The 26,713-nt window shown below is 48.6% G+C and overlaps 1 protein-coding gene and 1 long non-coding RNA gene across 2 annotated transcripts in view; one reads left to right on the top strand and one right to left on the bottom strand.

Annotated features, from left to right (window-relative positions):
- Positions 1–26,713, top strand: part of LOC140408280 (uncharacterized) — a 69,871-nt gene that overhangs the window by 16,532 nt on the left and 26,626 nt on the right. The window lies entirely within an intron of this gene.
- Positions 4,240–26,713, bottom strand: part of setd1ba (SET domain containing 1B, histone lysine methyltransferase a) — a 255,841-nt gene continuing 233,367 nt past the window's right edge. Inside the window, exons 17-19 of the mRNA XM_072495231.1 lie at positions 18,999–19,118; positions 6,973–7,110; positions 4,240–5,847 (exon numbers count right to left, since the gene is read on the bottom strand). Of these exons, the coding sequence (XP_072351332.1) occupies positions 5,674–5,847; positions 6,973–7,110; positions 18,999–19,118 (432 nt within the window). The 3' untranslated portion in view covers positions 4,240–5,673. The remainder of the gene's footprint in view (positions 5,848–6,972; positions 7,111–18,998; positions 19,119–26,713) is intronic.

Raw genomic sequence — 26,713 nt, 5'->3', positions numbered from 1 at the left:
GTGGTTGGAGCTGTTGCCTCACTGCGCTGGGGTCCCAAGTTCGATTCCCGCTTGGGTCGCTGTCTGTGCAGTCAGCACGTTCTCCCCATGTCTGCGTGAGTTTCCTCCGGGTGCTCCGGTTTCCTCCCATGGTTCAGGGATGTGCAGGTTGGGTGGATTGACCAAGCTAAATTGCCCATAGTGTCCAAAAAAGGCTGGGTGGAGTTACTGGGTTAAGGGGATTGGTGGAGGTGTGAGCTTAGGTAGGGTGCCGTTTCCAAGAGCTGGTGCCGACCCGGTGGTCCGAATGGCCTCATTCTGCGCTGTAAGTTCTATGATTCTATGACTGCTGATGGCCTAGAAAACCATATACGCAGGAGGGGCTGTCAGACGCAGCAGCTTGAACGGCAGCTGGATTCACGTTCAGAGAGGTGGTCACACCGCAGCTAATAATAATCTTTATTAGTGTCACAAGTAGGCTTATATTAACACTGCAATGAAGTTACTGTGAAAATCCCCTAGTTGCCACACTCTGACGCCTGTTCAGGTACACTGAGGGAGAATTCAGAATGTCCAATTCATCTAACAAGCATGTCTTTTGGGACTTGTGGGAGGAAACCAGAGCACATGGAGGAAACCCACGCAGACACGGGGAGAACGTGCAGACTCCACACAGTGACCAAGCTGGGAATCAAACCTGGGACCTTGGAGCGGTGAAGCTTAGGAATATGGAGACAGAATAGGAATGGGTGATATCACCAGGCAGTCCATGAGAACCAGGCAGGTAATGCAGGAGTCTCCTGGGGTGATACTCGGTAATTGGTTTGAAATGTGGGTGGACTTCCTACCCAGAGATCAACTGAGGCTTAATCCAGCTGCCACTGGTGGATGCAGCAGTAGTCTGGGGAAGGGGAAGAGGGGCCGGGGGAAGAGACTTATCATCCAGGAAGGCCATTCAGCAAACCCTCCTGTTTGCCTGCAGTCCTCTGTTCTCAGGAACTCTGTTTTCGATCAAGGGTCGCAGCGTTGGGAAGGCTATAGACTACAGGAAGTTACCATCTGAGTTTGCTGTTGACTTACCTGTTTTTAGACGATCCATCGCAGATCCACTGGGTAGGCCCCAGTGCAAAACTGGCAGTGGTCCCCACTCCAGATGCCGCTGCCATTACTGGACAGCTGCCAACCTTTGATTGGCCTTAAGTTCTCATGGGTGGGCTTTCCATCCTACTGAGGATTTAATTCACTGGGAGACCCAGCTAAGTGCCCGATTAACTTGGAGTAACATTGGGCCTCCTCTGGAATAGCAACACAGAACACCCACTGGTTCTACAAATGGTGGGAAGGACACACCATTAAATTTCATCCAGTATCTTTGATCAGTACTGTAACCCCCTCTTTTGTCCTTTTCCAAATATATTATAGCATAGAATATTTTGCACTTATTTCTCCCTTTTTTCAGCTAGACTTTTGTTATTGCCTCTATACTACCTTATTTGTCAACCTCTGTGCATTAACGCACACACACTGAACTCATCCTCTGTCTGATCCCACTATTTTTGAACTACTTTTTATTCTAATGCTGTTTGACTCTTCCATTGCTTTGTGGTGCAACTTTTATTTCCTCTCTAATGTTTCAACCTGGTGCTTCTCCCCCTCGTGTGTTAACTGTAGCGTACTGCTCTGAGAAAGACCTAATCATAGTCTTGATGGGGATAGAGTTGGCATTGATTTCTGATAGACCTAAAGATTGTAATTGTCACAGTTGTGAGCTGGATGCATGTGGGTGAAAAACTCAGGGATGCAGCAGAAGGAAAACTTGAGGTCAGGTGTTGTTGGTCAGAAGGAAAGGATGGGGGGTCGGGGGGGACCAAAACACTATTGCTAGCCAGTTATAGTGCAATGTTGAGTCAGAAAACTGCAAACTGTAAAGAATTACAAGTGCCATCTTTCCAGTAAAATGTTATACCAAGGACTGTTCATAAGGACATAAAAGGTCCCATGACAATATTCAAAGAGCAGGGAAAATTTCCCAATGTTCTGGCCAACATGTATCTGTCCATCAACACCACCAAAAACACAAACTGGTAATTTAAATCATTGTCGTTCATGGGAACTTCCTGTGTGCACACAGTGGTTATTTGCATAATCTAATGGCCGAGAGACACTTTCCATAGAATCACGGAAAGTTTACGACAAACAACGAGGCCACTTGGCCCATTGTGTCTGCATCACTTTTGGATGTCTTGAGAAAATGAAAATCGTATGAAGTCTGTAAATCAAAACTAAAGACAAGAAACCAGCACTGGTTGAAAAAACGGTTCTCTTTCAAAATAAATTCCATCTGATTTCTAACAACATTAGGAAAAAGAGAACGGGGTTAGATTTCTTCAGTGTTAGATGTAGCAAAAAAAAGTAACACAGAGGAAATCTCCCAGCAATGCAGCTACATGGCACATAACCATCGAGAAGGGGAAGATGATGATTGCAGGAGCATGTGTGCTCAATCTAACCTTAATGTGTGGAATATTATCAAAGAATTGAAATTCAGTGTTTTGCCATCTACTGGTGAAATTTGAAAAGGGCTGCAGGAAGCAATTTACAAATTACCTCCCCGAAGACATGCTCCTTCCATTTTAATTCCAAAATTCACATTACTGAAGTCCTCAAGTTTCTCTGTCTGTGCCTGTGGTACATCAGCTAAAGCATCAAAATAATCTTTGTAATATTTTCTTTAAATTTCTTATTTGGCACCATAAGATGTCCATCCTGAAATTGTATAAAAGATAATATTGCCCTGATTTTCCCAGTTGCTCAACTTCCTCCTCAACCTATATTGGTGATTTAATTAATGAGTGATATTTATACATTTTCAGCCATTTAAATTTGCAATATAGTATAAAATAGTTTTTTCTAACTGTAGCAGAGACTTTGTTACATTTCTTTGTTACACTTCTGTGTTACACAAAGGAAACAGCAAACAGCTCAAGTGTTTAATCTGGTAATTAAACTAAATCACTTAACCTGTCATGATATGCAGGCATGCAGATAATGATATACAGACAGGCAGCTAATGAACACAGAGAACAGGACATGACCAATGAGCAAAAGGGGTGGCATCTCACTATAAAAGGCACGAGGCACTCACATACCGCCTCTTTCCACTGATGGAACATCTACAGAGTGAGTCAGGGTGTATGTACAGTATCACACCTCCAGCACGTGGCTAAGAGCTAGTCTGGTTCAGCCAGACAGAGTAACCACACTTAGGTTAGCAGAGAGTCGAACTCGTAGAGAACTGTGCTACTGGTTCAATAAATCAGATTGAACTAACTTCAAGGTCTGGAGTATCTTTTGGTTAAAGCTGCATCCAGTTGCAGCCTGTGTTATCCCAGAGTACATAACACAACATAACCCAGGGCCAGAAGGATGAAACAAATATATGTGCAAATCCTGATGTACAGAAAATGACTTTTTAAGAATAAATGACAACATCCAGTTTATCTGTAAGAAAAGGTCAGTATATTTATGGATTGCTTTATAAAAGGTACTATCATACATTGTTACATAGTAATGAATTCACAAAAATATGAAGAAATATTTACAAGTAAAACACAACCACAGAACAGTTTCACTTTCATTAAAATGAGACAACACCAGTTTCTATTTGCACAAAACAAAAACACTAAAATTCATTTGATTCCATCTGGAAATTTGCAAGCATAAAATAATCCCTACATCACCAAAGCAGAAACTGTAATAAAACAAAACCCCAGAGCTAACAGGTGTTTTTCTTGTTCTTTCAAACCTTTTCACATCTTGACCCCTCTGAAATTCACCGGGTCCCCCACACCCCACTTTCCTAAAGAGAAAAAAGGCTAAACACTTTCAGGTTTAACCCTTTCACACACCTCTTCCTAGTTACAACCAGTCACAGGACAACTTGTTCCCAGCAAAGTGATCAAGGAATTGTATTCGGTCAAGTGTTAAAGAGTGATAAAAGTGACAAGATAGCTACAGAAACATCTAAGGTTTATGAATAAATATATTTTTATAAGTAATGATTTCAATGAGAAATTATAATTTATTTGTGCCAGAATGATTAAATACAGTGATGATCAGAGAGCTACTGTACACACATTGGTTTACGAGGATATATTGTCCAGGGAACAATCAAATAAAATCTGGTAACCTGGTATCTATGAGTGAAAGGGTTAAAATAACAGCATCTGTACAATATTAGGAAAAACAAGCAAAATGAGCTGGTTTTAAAATAATAACCCTTTATTAGGTACCGAGTGTCCCTTACAGTGTTTTTGAGAAAAAAAATTACAGTGGATATTAAGGAGGAACTAAAAAAAACTTTGATATCCAGTTTATGCTTGGCTAACACACACATAAGGGATGCCTTTTTTTCTAATTTCTGTACACTCCTTTCTTCCTCCAAATAAATACAATTTGCACAGCAGGTATCAGAGATGAAAAAGTCTGACCTTTTAACATTTTCACTGTATTCCTTAATGCTTCCAATAAATCTAGGTAATTGATAGAGGTAATATTTATACAGAATTTACATGATACAAAGCTTGACACAAGCTGAAAAAATTGCTACCAGCTCATTGTTAAACATTTCTTTTTAAATTTGCCTCCTCTAGTCAGAGTTGTATTTCAACAACCCAAATTACAATATTCACTTTCTTAATAAATTATTTACAAGCTTTTGAAGTACAAAGGAACCAGCAAAATTATTTTATTTGAAAGGATATGTTTCCACAAGAAACAATGTTCAGAGAGGAGAAACCCGGGTGCGCTATGTACAAGATGAAAATTGAGCTCAAAAAACGTTTTTTAAATGTTTACATGTTCGAAATGATCCCTGAAAACTTCACAAAAATTATAAATGAAATTTGTTGTGAAAATTCTGTCAGAGGTTAGAAAGTTTTTTTGTGTTTTTTTTTCCTGTAGATAGAAATTATTTTGTACAATATAAACAACAGGAAGAGAGCTCTCTTGGCTAGGGATACCCACTAGAGCACAAAAAACCCTGGAATTTTATACAGAGAAGGTGATTACCAATAGTCACGTGCAAGTCTGTAAGCAAATAGTGCACAAAGCCTCCATAGGCCAACCCTAGTGCATTAGCACAAAAATAAAAATTTGCTAAGCCAGCGTATCTACAATTTGCAAAAAATTGTTAACATTAAAATATGTAAAGGAAAATATGGGGAATAAAGCATTAAAAAAGCACCAAACTTAGGCTAAACATACAAGATGCTACTGCGGAGGCCATAAATTCCCATCAACTACTTTAATTACTTGCGTAGAAAGGTCTTTTCAGCTGCAAACCATAAATCTTTTCAAGTATTCAATGGCCATTTCTTCGCATTTTCTCTTTTTTTAATGTATAAAAGAACTCAAAAGAAAAAGTAGCAGCATTCACTTAGGCAAAAGGAAGAGTGGGGACCCTGCTCCACTGCATGGGACCTGGGAGGAAGAACTAGTACTGTACTAGTTTACTGTGACACAAAGTGGTAAACACCTTTCTTTCCAGAGGAAGAGCACCTGAATCCTAAATGCAGTCCCAACACTGATGTGCGTTTTAGCCTTAGGTTCAGCAGAAGTGCGAATTGTTGGTTTGGCAAGTGCAACCACATCTAGGTTACTGCTCTCAAATGGAGCATCTCGGATCAGACCCTTTCAATTGAGGGTTCCTCTACAGTGTTCTGCTCCACACAGACATGGAATTTTCACATCTTCAATGGGGAATTTGTAGTCATACGTGATCTCCTCGTTCACATTTATCTGCTGTTTGGAGTAAATCACTATCTTCTTTTGCGATTCCACTGTGATAACTTTTGCATAGCAATTAGGCTGTTTATAAGAAAAATAATTCACAGTTAGGAAGGATAGTACAATGTTTTCGTCATCAAGTTTGTGTCTAGAAAGGGAAAGGGAGGGGGAAAGAGGAGGAAAGGAGGAGGACGAGGAGAAAAGGGGGCAGGGGAGGAAGGAAGGAGGGGGGGTGAAGACAATCAAAAGGAACACGAGGGACAAGCAGGAGGGACAAAGCCGCAAGTGATCAGTCCGAGGGCAAGCTAAGGTCCAAACCAAATTGTAAATAATTGCCTGTAAATACGTGTGACGGCCATATTTGGGAATGTAAAATATGTATGCCGACTAAAGTGATGGGTCACGGCCACAGTTGTGAAGATACTCGCTTGTGAATATATGTGTTGGTTTTTGGCGCAATTTTGTAATTCATAAATTGTTGGATATAAAATATGAAAGCTCAATAAAAACATTTTCAAAAAATAAATTTGTGTCTAGGTTTTCTTTCTAGGCCAAGATTTGAGGTAGAAGACCCTTTCAGTTTTAGCAGATATTTCTTTAATCCCAATACTATTCTCTCAACATGAAGAGAATATCCACCAATAATTTCTAAAAAAAATCATTGCTGTGTTAAACATTCAAGTTTAAAAGTAAATTCAATTGATTCCAGATGTGTTGTAAAAGCCTCTGGCTTAGTTAAAATTTAAACTTGAGCTCAGACGTCAAGGAGTAATTTTGTTGTATGACACCAAAGTAAAATATACGGTTCAGGTTTCACAGAAAGCAGGTTCCAATTAGGTATCAGCAGCTTAGACATGTGAATTGCATTTCAGTAGATTATTACAAGAAATGCAACTACTTGTGTCACTTCTATTATAGCAAAAAATTGCAAAGTTGTGTCAATCTATTGCTGTCTCAAAAAAAAATCTGCATATAACTGATTGTGGACTCGGCAAATCAAAGTTTGACAGATGCTGCCTTGTCTGCTGAGTATTTTCAAGATTTTTTATTTACATTTCAAAGTTTGGCAGAGTTAACTATTAGTAAATTAGTGATCATTTGATAAAGTTTCTAGATTATAATATATAAACATTCAAGTCAAATCCATTACATATGAAAAGACCCATGTTAAAATTTCAACACTTTATTCTATAAATAAGTACTTACATTGCAGCTATGGTTGATAAATCTGGCAAAATTGCCACACTTTGTGGCATCAATAATGGAATCGTGGTCTACCCTGAACATGTAGCTACTTCCAATTCCCTCATCTTCATATCGCTTTTCTCGCATGTCTGCAATAACCTGAAGTGAAATAAAATCAGACATAAATTAAAGGAATTTTCCTCCCATATTTGGAGTATTCAAATCACAGGCAGAATTACTAAATAATTCTTGATGCATGCAAGCATGGACTATTTTGGTATTGGAGGGAATTGTGAATGAACACAATACAAGCATAAGCAAACATTCCCACTACTAACCTTATTATGGAAGGAAGGTTTATGTTGAAGCAGCTGAAGATGGCTGGGCCTAGGACACTACCCTGAGAAACCCCTGCAGTGTTGTCCTGAGGTTGAGATGATTGGCATCCAACCACCACAGCCATCTTTCCTTATGTTAGGTACGTCTCCATCCAATGGAGAGTCTCCCTGATTCCCACCAACTTACATTTTGCTAGGGCTCCTTGATATCATCCTTGGTCAAATGCTGCTTTGATGTCAAGATTAATCATTTTGACCTCACCTCTTGAATTCAGCTCTTTTCTTCATGCGTGGATCAAGACCAGAATGAAATCTGGAGCAGAGTGATGTTGGTTGAACCCAAACTGAGCATCAGTGAGCTGTTTATTGCTCAATAAATGTTGCTCGATAGCACTGTCAATGACACCTTCTGCCACTTCACTGATGGTTGAAGGTAGACTGATGGGGCTGTATTGTCCTACTTTTTGTGGACAGGACACACCGAGGTAATTTTCCACATTATTGAGAAATGTGGCTTGATGACAAAAATATAGTTGTAGCTATACCAGAACAGCTTTGAGGGGCACTGTTAGTTCTGGAACATAAATCTTCAGTACAACAGCTCAGTGCAACAGCTGTAATGTTGTCAGGGACAATAGCCTATCAGACCCTGAGCTGAGCTTATGACTATATATCAGCTCCAACAAGATTGTGTACTACCTCTACAATATTGACAATCTCCGCCCCCATCTCTATGATCTGCTGCTGAAACCCTGATATATGTCATTGTTACATCTTGACTTGACTATTACATTGCTTTCCTCCATCTTCCACACTCCAAAAACCTGAACGCATCCAAAGATTTGTTAAGCATATCCTAACTTGTACCAAGTCCTGTTCATCTAGCACTCCTTTGCTTGCTGATCTACATTAGCTCCCAGTCTGGCAAGATCTCAATTTGAAAATTCTCATCCTTGTTTGCAAATCCCTCCATGGCCACATCCTCCTCCGTAACCGCCTGCAGCCCTACCACCTTCCGGCATCTCTCTGCTTCTCCAATTCTGGCAGGAGTTTATCCCAATTTTAATTTTTCCACCACTGGTGGAGTGTGCCTTCAGCTGCATGGACCCTAAGCTCTTTAATTCTACCCATGCCTCTCCCTCTATATCTCTCTTCCCTCCTTTATGGTAATCCTATTGGTCCTTCTTTGGTCTCTTGTTCTGACATTTCCTGATGTGGCTCGATTTCAAATTTTCTGCTGATTATGCTCCTGCCTGGGAAGCACCTTGGGATAGCATACCATAATTAAAGTACTAATATATATATATATATATATATATATATATGCGCAAGTTGTCATTAACTGTCTAACACAAGAGGTGACTTCTGGTGGCGGCCATGGAGTGAGCGGTCGCACATAATGTGGCTCCCGCTCAAGGTAGACTTTTTTTGTCTTTTCCCCGCCCGAAGGCCAAAGTAAGTGAGTGCAAGAGATGCAGGAGTGCTGTGGAAGGTTTTACTCCCCTGGTGTGGCTGGTGGATGTGTCCATGAACTAGGAGTGGGGCAAGAAGAAAAGAGCTGCTGGAACAGGAGAGTCTTCATGGTGCGCCAGAGGATAAGATGGTGGGGGGCAAGGGAGCTGCCCTGCCCACCCAGTGGTCAATGGAGCAGCTAATAGAGTTCCTAAATGGAAAGTTCTGTCAGCAGAGGAAGGAGACCGAGGAAGACCTGGCCAAGGTGGTGGAACTGATTAAGTCCGGGATCGAGAGAGTGGAGCAGAGGCTGGCATCCCAGGGCCGGGCGATCCAGAAAGTGGAGGAGGCAGAGACAGGATGCAGCTGGTCTCATTGATGACTGAGGTGGGGGTAATGCAGGAAACCCAAAAGAGGCTGAAGAGAAGGTAGAGTATCTGGAGAATCGCTCCAGAAGACAAAATTTGAGGATTGTGGAGATGCCCGAAAGCATCAAAGGTGTGGAGGCCAGCACGTACATGGCTAAAATGTTGGAGAAGCTGGAATCAAGGAGGAGAAAAAGGCAGATGTTCTGGCCTTTGCTTCCCTGGTAGCCCAGAGACGGATACGGCTAGCTTGGAGGGGCACAAAGCCTCCGAAGTTGGAGACCTGGCTAACTGACATGGCAAGCTTTCTCAGCCTAGAGAAGATTAAGTTCGCCTTGAGAGGGTCACTGTTAGGGTTCACCCTGAGGTGGCAACCATTCATCGACTTCTTCGCGGAGAATTATCGTCAGCAGGGGTGGGGGGATTAGGGTAGGGAGAATAGGGGGTCAATTAGGCGGGTCTTGGCAGGATGGGAGTCGGTGATTGCACTATGTCTATTGTTCTTTGTACATTGTTTTTATACTGTTGCTGTTTGTAATGCCACAAATACCTCATTAAAATTGTTTATTAAAAAAAGAAATGTTGGAGAAGCTGATGGGGAAGTGGGCCTTTGACTGGCCCCTGGAGATCGACCAAGCACACAGGGCGCTCATGAGTAACCCACAGGCGGGTGAACCACCAAGGGAGGTGGTGGTGGGGTGGCACTGTTTTCTGGATAAGGAGAAGATCCTCCGATGGCCGAGGCAGACTAGGACGTGCAGCTGGGAAGGGAGCGAGCTACGGGTGTACCAGGACCTGGGATCAGAACTGCCTAAGAGGAGGTCTGGGTTTAACCGGGTCAAGGCTGTCCTCTTTAAAAAGGGGGTGAAGTTCCGAGTACTGTATCCGGCCCACCTCTGGGTGACTTTCCAGAAACGGGAGTACTATTTCAGCATGCCAGAAGAGGCGATGGACAATGGACAGGGAGGAGAGTAAGGACATTGAACTTTGGAGGAGTTTGTGCGTATGTTTGTATTTTGAAAGGTTTTTCTTTGAAGAACTTTTGATGGCGAGGTTTCTGGAGGGCAGGCTTTTCATGGGGGAACAGCAAGGATGAGTGTACCTTTTGGTGCTTTTTAGGGGGGAATTGGGGGTGGTAGGGGAAATTGGAGGCCTTGTGTGGGGGCCACCATGCTCGCTGGGCGGGCTAGTTAACAGGAGTGAAGTGGGGGGAAGTTGCCTTTTTGTAGGAGACGCACTTAAAGATAGGGGACTAGACAAGGTTGAGGAAATGATGGTTGGGGGTAGTGTGCTACTCGAGACTGGATATGAAGACGAGGGCGGGTGGCGGTGTTGGTGAATAAAGGGTGTCGTTCGGGACTTCCGGGTGCGGCGATGACCAGCTGAGTCGCACGTTTCGGCAGCTCCCTGTGAAACGGACTTTTGGGCTCTTGATAAGAGCCCCAACGGCAATTTTGACGGCTAAAAACACTGTGCGGTAAACCAGAAGGGAATCCCCCCTGGATACGGATGGAAAAAGGAGGAGAGAGTGGCCAGATTGCAGTGGATCCTTTAGAACAGCGGCAAGGAAGGCAAGCAAAAACCAAGATGGCGTCGGAAGGTGGCAGTTTAACATGGGGCCCTGAACAACAAGAGTTCTTGAAATGCTGTGTGGAAGAGATCAAAAAGGAAATGAAGAAAGAGCTGTTGGCCCCGATGCTACAGGCAATCGAAGGGCTAAAGGAGGAACAAAAGACCCAGGAGCGGGAGCTTCGGGTCGTGAAGGCAAAGGCAGCCGAGAATGAGGACAATATACAGGGCCTGGTGGTGAAGACGGAGACGCAGGAGGCACATCAGAAACGATGTGTGGAAAGGTTGGAGGCACTGGAAAACAACGCAAGGAGGAACAACCTGAGGATTCTTGGTCTTCCTGAAGGTGTGGAGGGAGCGGACGTCGGGGCATATGTGAGCACGATGCTGCACTCGTTAATGGGAGCGGAGGCCCCGGCGGGTCCGTTGGAGGTGGAGGGAGCATACCGAGTGATGGCGCGAGGACCGAGAGCAGGAGAAATTCCCAGAGCCATAGTGGTGAGATTCCTCCGTTTTAAGGATAGAGAAATGGTCCTTAGATGGGCGAAGAAAACTCGGAGCAGTAAATGGGAGAACGCGGTGATCCGCGTTTATCAAGACTGGAGTGCGGAGGTGGCGAGAAGGAGGGCGAGCTTTAATCGGGCCAAGGCGGTGCTTCATAAAAAGAAGATAAAATTTGGAATGCTGCAACCGGCAAGACTGTGGGTCACATATCGAGGGAGGCACCACTACTTTGAGACGGCTGATGAAGCGTGGACTTTTATTGTGGAAGAAAAACTGGAATGAGCGGGTTATTAAAAAGAACGTTCGAACAAAGTGGTGGGGCGAATGTGGGGGGCAAAGAGGGGTTTTATGTACTAATCCTGCGATGTGGTAACTTTTCTCTCTCCCACAGGTGGTGATGGGGGGAGGAGGGGAGGTGGAGGAGATGGGGCGTTGGCCATTGGGGGCGGGGCCAAGGGAGAAGCGCGGGCTTGGTTCCCGCGCTATGATAATCATGGCGGGAATAGAGAAGCAGGAAGGAGGGGGCGTCGCACGGTGCGAGCCGAGGTCACGAAGGGAAGCCGAGGTCAGCCAGAGTTTGCTGACTTCTGGGAGCAACATGGGGGGAGTAATTACGCTAGCGGGGGATCTAGCGGGGGGGGGGGGGTGGGAGGGGGGAATTACTGGGTTGCTGCTGCTGGGGAGAGGGGGGAGCTGGTATGGGAGAGGATGGGCGGGGGGGGCACCGCCTGGGGGAGATACAGCTGCGTGGGAACCGGGTGAGGAGCTGGAAAAAGGTGATGGCTAATCGACAAGGGGGGGTAGGGCGGTAGGAAGCCCCCAAACTCGGCTGATCACGTGGAACGTGAGAGGGCTGAACGGGCCGATAAAGAGGGCACGGGTACTCGCACACCTTAAGAAACTTAAGGCAGATGTGGTTATGTTACAGGAAACGCACCTGAAACTGATAGACCAGGTTAGGCTATGCAAAGGATGGGCGGGGCAGGTGTTCCATTCGGGGCTAGATGCGAAAAACAGGGGGGTGGCTATATTAGTGGGGAAGCGGGTAATGTTCGAGGCAAAGACTATAGTGGCGGATAACGGGGGCAGATACGTGATGGTGAGTGGCAAACTACAGGGGGAGACGGTGGTTTTGGTAAACGTATATGCCCCAAACTGGGATGATGCCAATTTTATGAGGCGGATACTAGGACGCATTCCGGACCTAGAGATGGGAAAGCTGATAATGGGGGGAGATTTTAATACGGTGTTGGAACCAGGGCTGGATAGGTCGAAGTCCAGGACTAGAAGGAGGCCGGCAGCAGCCAAGGTACTTAAAGATTTTATGGAGCAGATGGGAGGTGTAGACCCGTGGAGATTTAGCAGACCTAGGAGTAAGGAGTTCTCGTTTTTCTCCTATGTCCATAAAGTCTACTCGCGAATAGACTTTTTTGTGCTGGGTAGGGCATTGATCCCGAAGGTGAGGGGAACGGAGTATACGGCTATAGCCATTTCGGATCACGCTCCACACTGGGTGGACTTGGAGATAGGGGAGGAAACAGGAGGGCGCCCACCCTGGAGAATGGACATGGGACTAATGGCAGATGAGGGGGTGTGTCTAAGGGTGAGGGGGTGCATTGAAAAGTACTGGGAGTGGTCTTGGAGGCGTTGAAGGCGGTGGTTAGAGGGGAGCTGATATCAATAAGGGCACATAAAGGGAAGCAGGAGAGTAAGGAACGGGAGCGGTTGCTGCAAGAACTTTTGAGGGTGGACAGACAATATGCGGAAGCACCGGAGGAGGGACTGTACAGGGAAAGGCAAAGGCTACATGTAGAATTTGACTTGCTGACTACAGGCACTGCAGAGGCACAATGGAGGAAGGCACAGGGTGTACAGTACGAATATGGGGAGAAGGCGAGCAGGTTGCTGGCACACCAATTGAGGAAAAGGGGAGCAGCGAGGGAAATAGGGGGAGTGAGGGATGAGGAAGGAGAGATGGAGCGGGGAGCGGAGAGAGTGAATGGAGTGTTCAAGACATTTTATAAAAAATTATATGAAGCTCAACCCCCGGATGGGAGGGAGAGAATGATGGGCTTCTTGGATCGGCTGGAATTTCCCAAGGTGGAAGAGCAGGAAAGGGTGGGACTGGGAGCACAGATCGAGGTAGAAGAAGTGGTGAAAGGAATTAGGAGCATGCAGGCGGGAAAGGCCCCGGGACCGGATGGATTCCCAGTCGAATTCTATAGAAAATATGTGGACTTGCTCGCCCCGGTACTGACGAGGACCTTTAATGAAGCAAAGGAAAGGGGACATCTGCCCCCGACTATGTCTGAAGCAACGATATCGCTTCTCTTAAAGAAGGAAAACGGGTCCTATCGACCTATTTCCCTCCTAAATGTAGATGCCAAGGTCCTGGCCAAGGTAATGGCAATGAGAATAGAGGAATGTGTCCCGGGGGTGGTCCACGAGGACCAAACTGGGTTTGTGAAGGGGAGACAGCTGAACACGAATATACGGAGGTTGTTAGGGGTAATGATGATGGCCCCACCAGAGGGAGAAACGGAGATAGTAGTGGCGATGGATGCCGAGAAAGCATTTGATAGAGTGGAGTGGGATTATTTGTGGGAGGTGTTGAGGAGACTTAGTTTTGGAGAGGGGTATGTTAGATGGGTGCAGCTGTTGTATAGGGCCCCAGTGGCGAGCGTGGTCACGAATGGACGGGGATCTGCATATTTTCGGCTCCATAGAGGGACAAGGCAGGGATGCCCTCTGTCCCCATTATTGTTTGCACTGGCGATTGAGCCCCTGGCGATAGCGTTGAGGGGTTCCAAGAAGTGGAGGGGAGTACTTAGGGGAGGAGAAGAGCACCGGGTATCTTTGTATGCAGACAATTTGCTACTATACGTGGCGGACCCGGCGGAGGGGATGCCAGAAATAATGCGGATACTTGGGGAGTTTGGGGATTTTTCAGGGTATAAATTGAACATGGGGAAAAGTGAGTTGTTTGTGGTGCATCCAGGGGAGCAGAGTAGAGAAATAGAGGACCTACCGTTGAGGAAGGTAACAAGGGACTTTCGTTACCTGGGGATCCAGATAGCTAAGAATTGGGGCACATTGCATAGGTTAATTTTAACGCGGTTGGTGGAACAGATGGAGGAGGATTTCAAGAGATGGGATATGGTCTCCCTGTCAATGGCAGGGAGGGTGCAGGCGGTTAAGATGGTGGTCCTCCCGAGATTCCTCTTTGTGTTTCAGTGCCCCCCGGTGGTGATCACGAAGGCTTTTTTAAAAAGGATTGAAAAGAGCATCATGGGTTTTGTGTGGGCCGGGAAGACCCCGAGAGTGAGGAAGGGATTCTTACAGCGTAGCAGGGATAGGGGGGGGCTGGCACTACCGAGCCTAAGTGAGTATTATTGGGCCGCTAATATTTCAATGGTGAGTAAGTGGATGGGAGAGGAGGAGGGAGCGGCATGGAAGAGATTAGAGAGGGCGTCCTGTAGGGGGACTAGCCTACAGGCTATGGTGCCAGCCCCATTGCCGTTCTCACCGAGGAACTACACCACAAGCCCGGTGGTGGTGGCTACACTGAAGATTTGGGGACAGTGGAGACGGCATAGGGGAAAGACTGGAGCCTTGGGGGGGTCCCCGATAAGAAACAACCATAGGTTTGCCCCGGGGGGAATGGATGGGGGATATGGAATGTGGCAAAGAGCAGGAATAACGCAACTGAAAGATCTGTTTGTGGATGGGAAGTTCGCGAGTCTGGGAGCGCTGACCGAGAAATATGGGTTGCCCCAAGGGAATGCATTCAGGTATATGCAACTGAGGGCTTTTGCGAGGCAACAGGTGAGGGAATTCCCGCAGCTCCCGACACAAGAGGTGCAGGACAGAGTGATCTCAAAGACATGGGTGGGGGATGGTAAGGTGTCAGATATATATAGGGAAATGAGGGACGAAGGGGAGACTATGGTAGATGAACTAAAAGGGAAATGGGAAGAAGAGCTGGGGGAGGAGATCGAGGAGGGGCTGTGGGCAGATGCCCTAAGCAGGGTAAACACGTCGTCCTCGTGTGCCAGGCTAAGCCTGATTCAGTTTAAGGTATTACACAGGGCACATATGACTGGAGCATGGCTCAGTAAATTTTTTGGGGTGGAGGATAGGTGTGCGAGGTGCTCGAGAAGCCCAGCGAATCATACCCATATGTTTTGGTCATGCCCGGCCCTACAGGGGTTTTGGATGGGGGTGACAAAGGTGCTTTCAAAAGTAGTAGGAGTCCGGGTCGAACCAAGCTGGGGGTTGGCTATATTTGGGGTTGCACAAGAGCCGGGAGTGCAGGAGGCGAGAGAGGCCGATGCTTTGGCCTTTGCGTCCCTAGTAGCCCGGCGCAGGATATTGCTAATGTGGAAAGAAGCCAAGCCCCCGGGGGTGGAGACCTGGATAAATGACATGGCGGGGATTATAAAGCTAGAGCGGATTAAGTTCGTCCTAAGGGGGTCGGCTCAAGGGTTCACCAGGCGGTGGCAACCGTTCGTCGAATACCTCGCAGAAAGATAGACGGAATGGGAAAAAGAAGGCAGCAGCAGCAGCCCAGGATCGGGGGGGGAGGGAGAGGAGGAACCAGAAGGACTCTCAGGGTTGTTAATATATACTGTATAATATGTATAGGTCGTTGCTACAGATAATTATATATTGGACTGTTAAATTATATTTTTGGAGAGTGTTACTTGTGACAAGGCAGTTGCCAATTAGGGCTAGTTTTCATTTTTGTTATTTATTATTTATTCATTTTTTGTTTATAAAATAGGTCATTGTTATTTGTGTTGTTATAATATTGTGTAAAGGATGCACAATGTACTGTGTTGGTTGACCAAAAATTTTCAATAAAATATTTAATTTTTAAAAAAGGGTGTCGTTCGAGGTGGGGAATATTGTGGCAGACTCGGGGCGGGGGGAGGTTGGTGCTGGTGACTGGGAATCTGGAGGGGTTGCCAGTGATCCTGTTAAACGTTTATGCCCAAATTGGGATGATGTAGATTTCACGAGGTGGGTGCTGGGAACATTTCTGACTTGGACTTGCACAGGTTCATCATGGGGGGATTTTAATATGGTTGGACTGGTCGAGCCCGAAGTCGGTAAAGGTGTCAGCAGTGGCGAAGGAGCTGAAAGGATTTATGGAGCACATGGGGTGGAAGGGGGTGGACCCGTGGAGATTCGGGAAACCGAGGGTGAAGGAATTTTCATACTTATCCAACGCGCACCGGGTGTATTCCCGGATTGTCTTTTCCGTGTTGCACAAGGCGTTGCGAGGGCCAGAGGAGCAGTGTACGAGTACAGGGAGAAGGTGAACAGGATGCTATCCCACCAGCTGTGGAAGCAAGAGGTGGCGAGGGAGATTTGGCAGAGTGAGGGATGATAAGGGTAAGATGGTGGACTCGGAGTGGGTGTTTGAGGCTTTTTATAGGAGGTTATACGAGTCGGAGCCCCCGACCGGGTGGGGGTTGGCAATGCGGTGGTTTTTGGAAGGGCTGGAGTTTCCCAAGGTAGAGATGGAGCTGGTTTAGGGATTTGGTGCCCCAATTAGGTTGAGGGAGGTGATGGGACAGTATGGGGGGAGGGCGATGTAGGCAGGGAAGGCCTCGGATCCGGACGGGTTCCCAGAGGAGTTTTATTAAAAAGTTGGGGGGGGGGGGGGGGGGGGACCTGGGCCACTGTTGGTGAGGGCATATAGTGAGGCAAGGGAGAGTGGGAGGTGTTGGGCGGTTTGGGATCGGGCAGGGGTTTCTGGACTGGGGCCAGTTGCTGTATAAGGTACCAGTCGCACGTGTACGGAAGAACGGAGTTAAGTTCAGGATATTTTGCTGCATCAGGGGACGAAGCAGGGGTGTCCGATCTCCCCATTGCTCTTTTCTTTGGCAATAGAGGTGCTGTCAATGGTGCTTAGGGCATTGGGGGACTGGAGAGGGATTGTGCGGGTGGGTTGCCGAGCATAGGGTCTCGCTATATGTGGATGACATACTGCTACATATTTCGGACCCACTGGAAAGTATTGGGGACATTTTGGAAGAATATGGGGACATGTTGAATATGGGAAAGAGCGAGGTGTTCCGGATTGAGGCTAGAGGGCAGGAGTGGAGCTATGGGGAGCTGCCGTTCAAGGTAGTGAGGTGAGATTTAGATACTTGGGCATCCGGGCGTCACGGGGCTGGGCGCAGCTGCACAGGCTGAACCTGACTTGGCTGGTGGAGCAGATGACGGGGAGAGGTGGGATGTGCTGCCGCTGTCGGGGCAGGTGCAGACAGTAAAATGCCAAGGTTTCTGTTTGTGTTTCAGAGCCTCCCAATCTTCATCCTGAAGTCGTTTTTTTAAGAAGGTTAATGCGTTGATTTCTGGGTTTGTGGTGGGTGGGAAAGGCCCTGTGGGTCTGGAACATTGGGGGCAGGGGGCTGGCATTGCCAAATATGGTAAACTGCCTATTGGGCTGCGAACGTTGCCATGGTTAGGAAATGTTGATGGGGGAAGGGTTGCCGTGGGGGTCGGATGGAGGCGGCATCTTGTTGGGGTACGAGTTTACGGGCTTTGTTGTCAGCGGCTCTGCCGTTCTCACTGGCCAGGCACTCCGTGAGCCCAGTGGTGGTGTCGGCCCTAAGGGTGTGGGGGCAGTGGAGGCAGCATTTGGGATTGGAAGGTGCCTCGGTGTGGGCACTGATCTGCGACAACCATAGGTTTGTGCCAGGAGTGTTGGACGCAAGGTTTTGTGGATGCCAGCGAGCGGGGTTAGAGCAATTTGGTGACTTGTTTATAGGGGCCAAGTTTGCGTGGTTGAAGGACCAGGAGGAAGAGTATGAGCTGCCCAGGGGGACCGGTTTCAGGTACCTGCAGATCAGGATTTTGTAAGGAGAGAGGTGCCTTCCTTTCCTGGGCTGCCGTGCCTGGGGTTGCAGATAATGTGCTGTCAAAGGATGAGATATGGGAGGGGAAGGTGTCTGAGGTCTACACGGAGTTGATGGATTGGGAGGGGGCCCTGGTGAGGGGCATAAAGCGACAGTGGGAGGAGGAGCTGGGAGGGGAGGTGGAGGAGGGGAGGTGGCGGCCGGGACGTGGGAGGGTGAATGCGTCCTCATTGTGTGTGAGGCTAAGCCTCATTCAGTTTAAAGTCGTCCATAGGGCACATATGATGGTAGCAAGGATGAATAGGTTTCTTGAGGGGTTAGAGGATAGGTGTGGGAGGTATGCGGGGCGACGCACGAATCACGTCCACATGTTCTGGGCATGTTCGAAGCTGAAGGGGTTCTGGCAGGGGTTCGCGGACGTAATGTCCGAGGTGCCGGGGGTGTCAGAAAACCCGGGAGTTCAGGGGAGATGTCGAGTGAGGCCGATGCTTTGGCCTTTGCCTTCCTGATAAGTCAGAGACAGATTTTGCTCAGGTGGAGTTACTCGGAGCTGCCGGAAATGGGCGAGTGTGTGAGCGACCTGGCGTAATCCCGGAGGCTGCAGAAGGTCAAGTTCGTCTTGAGGGGTTCAGTCGATGGGTTCACTCGGAGGTGGAAGCCGTTTATTGGTTTCTTTAAGGAGGTTTGAGAGGTCAGCAAAGGGGGTACAAATCGGGAAGACAGAATGGTAGAAGGGGGGAGGTATTTGGGGAGTGGGTTGTTTATGATGTTGTATGATTGTTCTTCTGCTTTTGTTTGTTTATATGAAAATGTCTTGAATAAAATATTTTTCTAAAAAGTCTCACGCACAGCTACAAGCAATCCTGGTGATACAAGTTAGAGGAGCGACCGAAACATTTTTATATGGCTAAAGAATAAAAATACAAGATGAGAAACAAACTAGTCCGTACCTGTCTGATATTTTGACCAACATATTCAATGACCATCTCATCTGCCGCAATGGGTTCCATGGCAAAAAGCCCCCATTCATGGATATGACTTTTGGAGAATCTCAGCTTCTTCCTACGGAACTGTAAGAGACGGGTTGCAATGAAAACAGGTTTCTGAAAATAAAATCATCTTGAAAAGAAAAAGGCAGCATTAATTTAAACATGGACATGCACAAAATACTAATATTCTTTGTAATCCAGATTGATCGTTATAAAATTTCACCAGACCCACAAGTTTTGGCAAGATTTGAGTCAGGACCAATAATGTTTTGTTTAAAGTAGACAAAGCTTGAGGATCGAGACAGTAAGAGAATAAAGCCACATGATTCCACTGGTTTTGAACAAACAAAAATTAAACATTACTATACAAGGTCAGAAAGTATAACAATTTTCAATATCTATCTTGTACTCAATATTCAGGGTTAATATGAGGTACATGTAAATTAACAGGCAAATTGTGGGCTTCCGGTGGCGCCCTCGAGGAAGCAGGTCAGATCGCTCCCGCCCGCGATCGGCAAACGGACCTTTTGAACAGACTTTTGCGGGACCTGGTTAGGTTGAGGGGACGATAGGGAAGAGCCCCCCGCCCCGAAGGTATGAGCAGCTGGACCAGAAGTGGTCGAGTGGAGCGGCAGGGCTCGAAGCGGGGACCCTAGGCCAAGCGGCAAAACATGGCGGATGGCAGGGACCGGGGGCGGAGGCTCACTGGCCAAGGGAGCAGCAGATGGAGTTTTTAAAGAACTGCTTCGCCGAATTGAAGAGGGACACGTTGGACCCGATGAGGGCGGTAATGGACCGAATGGTCGAGGCGCAGGCGGTCCAGGAGAAGGCGCTCAGGGAGGTCGAGGTGAAGCTCTCCAGCCAGGTGGACATGGTGGCGGAGCTGGAGCACGAGGTGGAAGAGCTGAACGCCCGCCAGAGGAGGATGCAGGAGCAGCTTGAAGAGCTGGGGAACAGAGCCAGGAGGCAGAATTTGAGGATCGTTGGCATCTCCAAGGGCTGCGAGGGGTCGGATGTGGGTGCATACGTGAAAGGTATGCTCAAGGCGCTGACGGGGCCGGAGGCCTTCCTCCGACCCCTGGAGTTGGATGGGGTGCACAGAGCCCCTGCAAGGAAGCCCAGGATGGGCGACCGACCGAGGGCCTTGGTGGTCCGCTTTCACCGGCTTGCTGATAGGGAACGTGTGCTGCGATGGGCCAAGGTGGAGAGGAGCAGCAGATGGGAGAATTGTGAGGTGCGCATCTACCAGGACTTGGGAACAGAGCTGGCCAAGAGGCGGGCAGGATTCATCAAGGTAAAGGCAGCCCTCTACAAAAAGGTGAGGTTTGGAATGCTGTATCCTGCGAAGCTTTGAGTTACGTTTGAGGAACTCCACTACTACTTTGAGACACCAGAACAGGTTTGGACTTTTATTAAAGAAAAGAAGCTGGACTTGAACTATCGGGCACTTAGTTGTCTCAGTGCTGAACAGTGACGGCGGTCTGTTAACCTAATTTGCTCTGACTAGGTGTGGACTTTTATTAAAAGCTGGACTTGAACTAAAGGACTCTTGGCTCTCAGAGCTTTTGTGTGGCGGCGGTTTGTTAAATTATCCTGTACTGTTATGTTCTATCCAAGATTGTTTTCAGCCGGGACAGAGAGCGGGGGCTGGAGGACAGGCGCCAAGGGCAGGTGTCAGCATAGCTAGCGTAGGTCAGGGGGCCCCAGGGAGAGTAGGGGGAGGGGCGGGCTAGGGCCAAGCGCAGGGCTGGCCTGGCAGGTCAGGCCTCGTGAAGTAGGGGAGGTTGGAGGGGGACAGCCGGGAAGGAGAGCAGAGAAGACTTAAGTGGGCGGGGGGGGTGTCTAGGGATCCCCCGGGGGAGAAGGTATGTTAAGGCTCTTAGCATAGGGCCTGTTTTCCCTCTGGAAATGTTACAAATTTGTTTTAAATTTAAAACATTTTTTAAAACCCCCCAAAAAACAGGCAAATTGTGGTCAAACACAGCACACTGCAAACTAAATGACAGATCCGACCAAGACAGAGTCTACGGATTTCTCAATCCACCCAGACATCAGTAAACACTGAGTCAACCAATCCCACTGAAACTCTGCCCTTCTCATGAGGGATTCCCTTCTTCTCCCTCAAAGATCTAACCTGGGAATTCTCTCCAAAGGTCGTTCCAATTCCGACGGCCCACCTTGCAGGTTTCAATCTCGTTTCTAGAGTTTCCATTCCGATGGATTCCCAAGCATGCACGCAAACACCAACTCACAAGCCCAACTTCCGCTCTCCGGCTCTCCCTATCTGAGCATTGCTGCTCCAAAGCGGTACCTTTTCCAACAGCCCACAGCAAGGAGCCACCAACCTTTGGCTGCCTTCATGGATCATCAAGACCTCTTGGATTACCAGGGCTTCCCCAAGCCCTTTTCAAACTCGGGACCATGAGTCTGCACCGGCCCTTGGAAATAGCACCCTACATAAGCCCATACCTCCACCCGTAATCCAGTAACCCCACCTAACCTTTTTTGGACACTAAGAGCTATGCATCATGGCCAATCTACCTAACCTGCACATCTTTGGATTGTGGGAGGAAACCGGAGCACTCGGAGGAAACCCCCACAGACACGGGGAGAACGTGCAGATTCCGCACAGACAGTGACCCAAGCCGGGAATCGAACCTGGGACCCTGGAACTGTGAAGCAACTGTGCTAGCCCCTGTGCTACCGTGCTGCTTTTGAAACCGTTGCCTGTACACCGTTCTGCCCTTTGGACTATTACTGTTCATATACATCAAGAAAAGTAGAGGCCGTAACAGCAACCCCTGGGAAAACCCACTCCACTGGTCTGAAAACATCATTCATCACTATTCTTGCCTTCCTGCCAATCACCCATTTTGGTATACATGCTGCTACTGTCCCATTTACCCAATAAGCTCTTACTTTGCCGAAAAGTCTGTGTGTGGCACTTTATCAAATGACTTTTGGAAGTCCACATACACTATAACAACCGCATTCGCTGCCTATCCTCAGACTCTCTCCTTGCTTCTCGTATGTTTTTTCACTACCCCTCTGAACCTGGTTCTCAATTGCGTGAACAATCTGATATCTGTCATATGCATACTTTTTCTGACTCATCTTAATAGCTATCTCTTTGGGGATCTCTGAATTTCTTTGCCGTACCTTTCCCCCACATGGGAATGTGCCTTGACTCTTCCTAAACCATCTCCTGCCACCCCCCCAATCCAACTTTCAAGCTTATACCTCAGAACACCGGTATCCACCAGCATGACACCTTCATGTCCAGGTGCGATGCCCACACATGCCGCCTGCTATAGACCCCGCCCCCCCCCCTCCAGACCATCAAGTGTGCGGCTCACAATGTCCTCTCTTTATCCCCGCAGGAGAAGATAGCCCATATTAAGAGGGAAAGGGCTTTCACCTTCTGAGGCTGGACCATCTGCAATCGTTCTCCTCACTCCCACCCCCAAGAGAACACCACAGAGGAGAGCTCCAAGGCGAGCACCGGCACACACCTCGGCGGGCGACGTTAGTAGACATGCTTCGGGGGCACTATCTAGTGAGCACCATACAGCTGCTGATGAACATCAGGTGGAGGCAGAAACATCCAACGGAGACAGCAGTCAGAGATCTGCCAGATCCCAGGACACAGCTGGGTCACAGCCAGATGCCGAGCCTCTGCACAAGGTTCCCCCTGGGCTGATGCAGATGATAGACCAGAGGTGTGAGATTCAGGAAGGGATGTCAGCGACATTTTAGCAATCGCAAGGCCGATTGAAGCAGACCCAAAGCCTTCAGTGCAGGAGATGGTGCCGGCAACACGTGATACCAAAGCCAACACTGCCAGATGACTCCGAGACTTCTGGAGCTCACTGCAGTTGTGCTTCCATCCCATGGAGTCACCCAGGGCCCTGCGGACACCCTCAGTGGGGAGGAAACACTGGAGGCCAACCCGGGACCTGATCATCAAGGAGACTTCAGCGGTCTTCAGTTCTTCTGATTCGCCGCCTCCTGACACCGGAGCATTTCAAGGGCAGCAGGCAGAGCAGAATGGCATGGCCCTCCAGCTTCAGGCCCTCCACAGGACATCCGCCAAGAGCATCAGAGGCCACAGGTCACAGAAAACAGCAGGCTGTCTCCACCTCTGATGTACATCCTGGGGACATACCTAGACGAAGCGCAAGACCACAGAAGATCAAGTAGAGTGAGGAGCATTGAGCGGGCATTGGTGAGGTCATTACACATAGCTGGGGAAAATGGAAATCGGTCACATTAAAATGAAACCATTTTATGGTGGCACAGTGGTTAGCACTGCTGTCTCATGGCGCCAAGGACCCGAGTTCGATCCTGGCCCCCGATCACTGTCTGCGTGAAGTTTGCACATTTTCCCCATGTCTGCGTGGGTCTCACCCTCACAACCCAAAGATGTGCAGGGAAGTTGGATTGGCCATGTTAAATTGCCCCTTAATTGGAATTTTTTTTTTTTAATGAAACCATTTTGTATCTGAAACATGTGAGACCTCTGTCAAGTTAATCTTCACAGCGGGTTTGCCTGCAGCACCCCCTGCCATTTCCCCCTTCCAGGCACAGTGGTCCAAGATTAAAAGCCCCTAAATGACTCTGTTCAGACGATGGGTGTGAACGCTGTCAGTAAAAAGACCGGAGCTTGACTTTATCAGATGCTGAGGAACACCAGAGCTTGCCTCACACTCTCCTTATCATCACTCTCCGGCCTTGCATAGTGACCCGCTGACAATGCCAAAGCAGGCCCATCACCCTGGAGTGATGTTACATAGACCCTTGGAGGGGAGAAACAGGGCGGTCAGGTAGAGTGTGGAATGACTGGGGGGGTAAAATGGGGGGGCAGGGGGGGGGGGGGGTGGAAATGTGGATGGGGGGTGGGTTGTTGAACTGAAGGACATAGCCTCATCCTACGAGAATCTGTAGATGATGAGGGCCCCCCGGTCCTCATATCATGTGGGATCCTCGCCACAGCCGGTCCTCCATTCTCCGGTTCCTCAACAGGGCCCCTCTTGATGCGCCTCCTCTCCCTCCTCCTGCTCAGTTGGGGCCGAATGTCTCTCCTCCTCCAGCATGTCGTCCCGCTACTGTGTCAGATTCTGGAGGGAACAGCAGATTATTCCAAAGCGGGTCACCCTCTGGGCGGTGTACTGCAAGGCACTACCAGAGCAGTCAAGGCATCGGAACAACATTTTGAGTAGCCTAATGCACCACTCAATGACAGCATGGCTGGCAACGTGGGCCTCATTATAATAGGTTTCCACCTTTGTCACAGGCCTCCGTATCAGCTTCATCAGCCGTGTTCTCAGCGGATAACCCTCGTCCTCCACAAGCCAACCAGTCATCCTGGGGTGGCCCTCAAAGACACCAGGGATCTCAGAGTGCCCCAGGATGTAGCTATCATGCAAGCTCGCAGGGTCGCGGGCACACTCGTGCATGATTCTGAGGTGGTGGTCGCACATAATCTGAACATTCAGGGAGTGAAACCCCTTGCAGTTAATACAGGGCACTCCCTGATGCTCTGGTGCTCGTAGGGCATTATGCGTTCCATCGATCACCTTCTGGACTTCTAGGGCTGGATTCTCCACTCCCTGACGCCGAAATCGCGTTTGGCGACGGGGCAGCGAATCTGTTTTGGCACCAAGATCGGGAGCGGTACCAGTTTTTGAATTCTCCGCCCCCTGAAAAGTGGCATACTCTTGGAGCTTACGTTCGTGAACTCGATTTGCCGGCTGCGGACTCTGTCCGGGGCCGCCAGTCGGGGAGGGCCGATCGGCAGGCGGTGGGGGGGGGGGGCTTCATTCTGGGCTGGGCGGTCTGGGGCACGCGAGCGTTCGGAAGGGGGCACTACTTTGGCTGTCCAGGTCCGCGGGCTGAGCCTGCCATGGAACACGGTGCTGAACCGAAAGTGCTGGAGGCCATTTCGGCAGTTAGAACTGTGAGCTCTACGCTGCCTCCCTGCTAGCCCTCAGCAAAACGGGGAATCAGTGGCCGTTTGACACCAGGTTTCCTGGCGTAAAACACAACCATTTTCACACCAGCGTGGGGACTTAGTCTCCAGAACGGAGAATCCAGCCCCTGGCGTCCCAGCAATAATGGTGAATCCTGCAGCCCGGGCATCTTGGTGGGCCTGGTCCAGCCCTAAGGTGATGTAGTCTGATGCCCAGGCATACAGAGCATCTGTCACTTCCTGGATATACCTGTGGGTGGATGATTGTGATATGCCACACAGGTCCCCGTTTGAGCCCTGGAATGATCCGATAGTGTAAACGTTTAGGGCTGCAGTGACCTTCATGGCCACTGGGAGCGGGTGTCCTACTCCTCCACCAGGTGCCCTCCCCCTCCACCGGGTTGCCATGTCCGCAAAGACGTGGCACAAGTGCCACACTGTCTCTCTGCTGAGATGGAGTTCTTCTGCGGCATATGCTGACCGTCCGCTCGTGGAATAACCAATGATGCCTGTACACCTTGTGCCACCACTGTCCTCCCCATCCATCTCCCTCCTCAGCCTGATGGGCAGCGGGTCTTCAGGGTATGCGGCAGGCAGTCCCCTGGACATCGGGTGCCACCTGCAGCCTGTGTTGCGTTGCTGCCTTTTGTGTCGTCTGCCGCCGCGACTGCCAGAAGCAACACAAGGACAGCGGCCGTGGAATCTACACCAGCAAGCATTGTTTAATCTGGAAGGAATTGGAGAAGGAGAGAGACCGACAATCAGTTAGGGCATCCACCATGGGACCCTCAAATCACTCAAGCCTCCCCATCCTTACCATGACTATCCCACCTGCTCTCAGAGTGCCATCCAGTGAGTCAGTTGTGCTGGCAAACCTGCTCTGCACACTCACCCCCGGACACATCAGGAGCCGCTAGACAACCTCAGACCTCTGCCAGGAACATTAGGGAGGCTGTGCTCAGCTGCCCGATGCTCATCCACACTTAACCTGTGGCCGCAAGAGGATCCTTGGTGGTGAAACCCTGCTGTTTAGTGTTTGTGATTGTTGCCAGTTGCCTCTATGGTGTTGACACTCCTTGAGTTCAGGCACAATGTTCAGGCATCAAAGCTTGCCGGACATGCAGCGTGCACTAATCATTCCCTGAGGCATGGCCTTAAGGGGTACTTGAGAGTTTAGGAGAGTGAAGTGCTCTCACAACTAACCAGGCTAATTCCCCACCTGAAATAGCCTTCAAAGGGGGTATAATTGACTTTTAGGATAGAAGCTGCAGCTGCGCTCCGTCCTGGCAGGGTTTGGTAGGACAGCCAGGCTCCAGCTTTGGCTGCGCCATTATGGGTCGCCACAATATTTAAAGATGGTTTCAAGGCCTCACAGACTCAAAGCCACTCAACCCCACGGCCCAGGAACGATCCCCGCCCTGGAATGATTCAGGCCCCAAGCAAGCCCAATCCCAACCCCCCCCCCCCCCCCCAAAGGCCCCTCTCCCGGGCACTGGGGTAGCAGCTGTGGTGCCCTGGAGCTGCATGGGGGAAAATGGAAAGGACTACTCACCTCCTCAGAAACATTGCGCCAGTTTCTCGTTTTTGAAAAAGAATACTAAACGACACCCGCCGCTGGGGAGTCGGGCAATTCCCAGGAGGTTGCAGCATTTGACTTCAATCCCGTTAATGAGATTGAAACAAATGCAAATTAGGGTTAATGATGCTC

Source organism: Scyliorhinus torazame, chromosome 1 (genome assembly GCF_047496885.1).
Source record: "Scyliorhinus torazame isolate Kashiwa2021f chromosome 1, sScyTor2.1, whole genome shotgun sequence".
NCBI lineage: Eukaryota > Metazoa > Chordata > Chondrichthyes > Carcharhiniformes > Scyliorhinidae > Scyliorhinus > Scyliorhinus torazame.
Note: the sequence above shows the minus strand (reverse complement) of the source record. Positions and strands in the feature narration are given on the sequence as shown.